Source organism: Aegilops tauschii, chromosome 6 (genome assembly GCF_002575655.3).
Source record: "Aegilops tauschii subsp. strangulata cultivar AL8/78 chromosome 6, Aet v6.0, whole genome shotgun sequence".
NCBI lineage: Eukaryota > Viridiplantae > Streptophyta > Magnoliopsida > Poales > Poaceae > Aegilops > Aegilops tauschii.
Window position 1 is genome coordinate 26,716,823 of NC_053040.3, and position 3,826 is coordinate 26,720,648.

Here is a 3,826-nt window from a genome sequence, read left to right on the forward strand (position 1 = left end):
CGATAATGACCGTTCGTCCTCAGTGAACATGTATGTCTAAGTTTAGTAGTAACGAAAATGTACCAAATTAAACCATGCAAGTCACACACCATATATAACAGTAATATTTCTAAGCGCATCAAGCAAATTACTTTGTTAAACAGAGTAACCACACAGGAAAATATATAAAATCACAAAGATGCACACTATTACAATAATTCTGTTGTGGTGAAATTAATAACAAAAAATGATGGTGGAATTGGGAGGAGATGAGAAAGATAAGAACAGTTTGATATTGTGCATTGTACATTTCACTGATTAAGGAGTTACAGGTTCACGATTCAACTCGGAAGGGAAATCACAGTCAGCCAGAACAGCTGAAGCTCTCTAGTGTTGTTACTTCTCAGTCTACAATAGATTTTTTAGGCTACACAAATATACTCAGATGCAGCTTGGTCGTTGGAGCCAGGACAAGCTGTAGCAAAGGCGGACATAGGTGTTATCTTACAAATTAACGGGCAACATACCGAACATGTATACATCTTTGCTCTGTCGCCACCAGTAGCATCAGCTCTGCAGGTAGAAGCTCATGGACTGCTGTTGGCGGTGAAGATTGCAGCTCAACTACATGTGCAGGATCCGAAGTTTTTGACAGACTCTGCCGTGCTTGCCTCAGCTGTTGTAGAACCTGATGTTACTAAAGCAGGTCCGTGGGCTATCCGGCCAATCTTAGCTGCTATATATCCAGACCACGCCTTCATTTCATCCATGCAGAATACTCAAAGTGCACAGGAGTCTGAATTTCAAGGCACACCATCAGGCTAGACTTGCTGTCAAAGTGCAAGATAAACCTTTCAGCTCTACTTGCCTACATTCAGAACAAGGTTTAGATACTAATCTGGAACATATTAATAAAATCCTTCTGTTAAAAAAATCAAACTCAATTAGTGTGTGGTTACAAATATTCCAACTACGTAACTGACCCTGAGTATGATACTCTTTGACTTCTCCAGTATAGACTAATTAATAGTACAATAATCTTTGCATGATGCAAACGTATAGAACTCCTTAATACAAAAAGATTAGATAATCCCTATTAATTTACCATGTTAGCACTTACAAAACCTACCCTGTATTGCTTGCCGCTGGCAGCACCGAATATGGACATGCCTGCCGCTCCAGTCGTAATAATATTAGCTGACAGGAGCTTCTATCAGGTAGTCCAGGCAATGCAAGAGAAAAAATTCAAAGACAATGGAAGGCATATAACAACTATTAGTTGGACGGCATCACATGCCAGTATGTCTCCACCAAGTAGATTGGATTTCTACATCCTGCCGCCGGATCGGTTAAGGGGTGATGATGATTCCAGATATTTTTCTTAATTTCTCTATTCAAAGTAATTGTAGTCTCGAGCACAGATTTACTCGGTGACACAAAATTGACTAAAAGATCATTCCTAGTTTTTTGTTCGTTTATTGACTTAAGTGTAGCATCTATGCATATTTCAGACTTGAATCAAACTGGGAGAAAAATAACTTATTTGTCCATAGGGAGCAAACAGAGAATTAAACACAGACTGACAAACGTTGGACTAATATAAAGTATAGGTAACACCTAATATAAAATACAAGCAACATGTGTAAATTTACACCCTAATATAAAGTACATTATGCCAGTACATGTGTAAATTTTATGAAAGCTAGAAACTCAAAGTCTTTTACACCCTATTGATCTACATCCAATGAATTATGAGGCACTCTTTCCTTAGCTACATTTCTACAACTGCCATCAGGGATGCCAGCCAACAGAGAAGCTTCTCAAATATTATTCTGAATCACTGAACCTATCTAACTAAATATGAATCTTTAAGACTTGAGTCAAACAGGGAGCAAGCAGAAAATTGTTCATGACTTATCTGGTCATGGATTTGAATCAAACATTAGTACACGCCCAGGTTTCACAGATTGTTTTTGATTGAAGCAATAACCAACAACGTTGGCCTAATTTGGGAAAAGCTGATACATACCAAAACGTTGGACTAATTTGGGAAAAGCTGATACATACCTCTGGTGTAGCACGTTCGGACGGTGGATGTTCTTCCTCCGGCGAACTCAGCAGAGGCGACATTGGATGGCTCGGTGCCGAACTCGGCGGAGGCGACATTGGAATGCTTGACCGATGTTCTTCTTCCAGTGAACTCCACGGCAGCGACATTGGACGTTGCCAAAACCACCTTGTCCGATCATATGTGATGGGTGAAAATTGTTTGTCACAGCTGCAACATCTTTGAAGCTTTGAAAATTCAAAACCTTCAATGGGGCTTCGTGTCCCAAAACCTTCTCAAGTGCTCAAATCTCCTAGGCCTAGTAACTTTGCAGTATTTGCGAGCACTGAGCAGCATAATGCAGAATTCGTTTATGTCACATATGCATGAGCATAGTACACTGTGTCTTTGGACCTGCAAACCCATATCACAATGGATAAGCATGTGAGCACCAGCATGCCTGCTAAAACCGGCAATACAATTTTCATCATGTTTCTCTCTTTCTTCCTGCCTTGGGAGATTCAGATTGATGTTATCAGGCAATGTTTGTGGTACAAATTCCAGCAAACTCACAATGATCGAATATTACTATGGGGAAGGTTAATTTGTGTGGTACCTGCAGTAGCCACGCCGGCGACAGGGAGGTGCAGTGTGTCGCTGCCAGCAGCACTGCCTCCCAACTTCTTGGCGTCGATGAGGTCCCCCAGCCAGACCAGGCACCTGGTGGCGTCCTCCTTGGAGCTGTTGCTCAGGTTGGCCCGCCGATCTACAAGCTCCAGCCTCCGCCGCCGCTGTTCTGCAAGCTCCAGCCGCCACCGCCGATCCAGCCGCCCCCGCCGCTCTACATCGAGCAGCCGCGGAACACCCACTGCACGCGCCCCTGTCCTCGACGGGTCCCCTGCTGCCGCGGGCGGCCCCTTGGCCCATGCCCCTCCCGCCCCCATCGCCTCCACGGACGCCAGGCTCGCCGGCATGCTTCCGGCGTGCAGGCCGGAGAGATGGTGGTTCAAACCCTAGCTCCTGTTGTCGGCCCCTTTTTTTGTCGTTGCTCCTGCTCGGGTGCAAGAGAAGAAAAGAAGGGGTGGGAGGAGGTTTCTAAAGGCCCATTAGAATTGACGTTGCCCAGGCCCAGACGGGCAACACCTCGTAACACCAGAATTCTTTTGTACCGAAACAATTTTAGTACCACCTTATTTATATTACGATTTTGTCCATACAAATTGTAAAAGCGTATTATGGCATGAGAAGAAAGCGTATTGTGACGGTTAACCCGACAAAGTCAATCCGTGCTTTATTATTACTAGCACATATGCCCGTGCGTTGCAACGGGGAAAATAAATGTGTCTATCGAAACGCCCATCGATGGCTTGACAACATCCTTGGAGGTTGGTAGGTCCATGCCGAGGTCTAGAAGAAATACATATCATACTTTAGTCCCCATACGCAAAAATATGCACGTGCATTGCAACGGGAATAAAAGGATATCCCGGCTGAATCCTTCTTCGTGGAAAATTCTAAAGAATTCTTGGAATTGGGTAATTCCACATGAAAAAATCCTAAGGATTGAAATAGAGAGGGCTTATGAATCATGTACATTTGTAGTTCTTTGATTTGGAAGTTCCATAAATCGAGTGAACCCTAAAATTATAAGAGCTATGGATTGAAGGTTGATTAATATTTCCAATGGTCAGGCAAGTCAATGAAGACGACATTATGTGGATGGTCACGTTACATATCTAAACACAACCTTTTTAGTTGGCGTTAGTATTTGGAGTGCCTCAAAAACGACACCTTAACACC

General features: G+C 43.3%; 1 protein-coding gene across 1 annotated transcript; it reads right to left on the reverse strand.

Annotated features, from left to right (window-relative positions):
• Positions 1 to 2,396: 2,396 nt before the first annotated feature.
• Positions 2,397 to 3,008, reverse strand: LOC123494308 (uncharacterized). The gene is made up of 2 exons (XM_045229578.2): positions 2,643 to 3,008; positions 2,397 to 2,440 (listed from the first exon to the last, which is right to left on the reverse strand). Exons 1-2 carry the CDS (start codon positions 2,998 to 3,000, stop codon positions 2,403 to 2,405), a joined length of 396 nt encoding a protein of 131 aa, XP_045085513.1. The 5' UTR covers positions 3,001 to 3,008; the 3' UTR covers positions 2,397 to 2,402.
• Between the last annotated feature and the right edge of the window lie 818 nt (positions 3,009 to 3,826).

What these genes read in the sequence shown, in the direction of transcription:
- LOC123494308 (XM_045229578.2), bottom strand. Translation starts at nt 3,000, where the DNA reads ATGCCGGCGAGCCTGGCGTCCGTGGAGGCGATGGGGGCGGGAGGGGCA. An exon ending in CGCCGGCGTGGCTACTGCAG is followed by an intron (nt 2,441 to 2,642) that starts GTACCACACAAA and finishes ATGGGTTTGCAG; the next exon opens with GTCCAAAGACACAGTGTACT.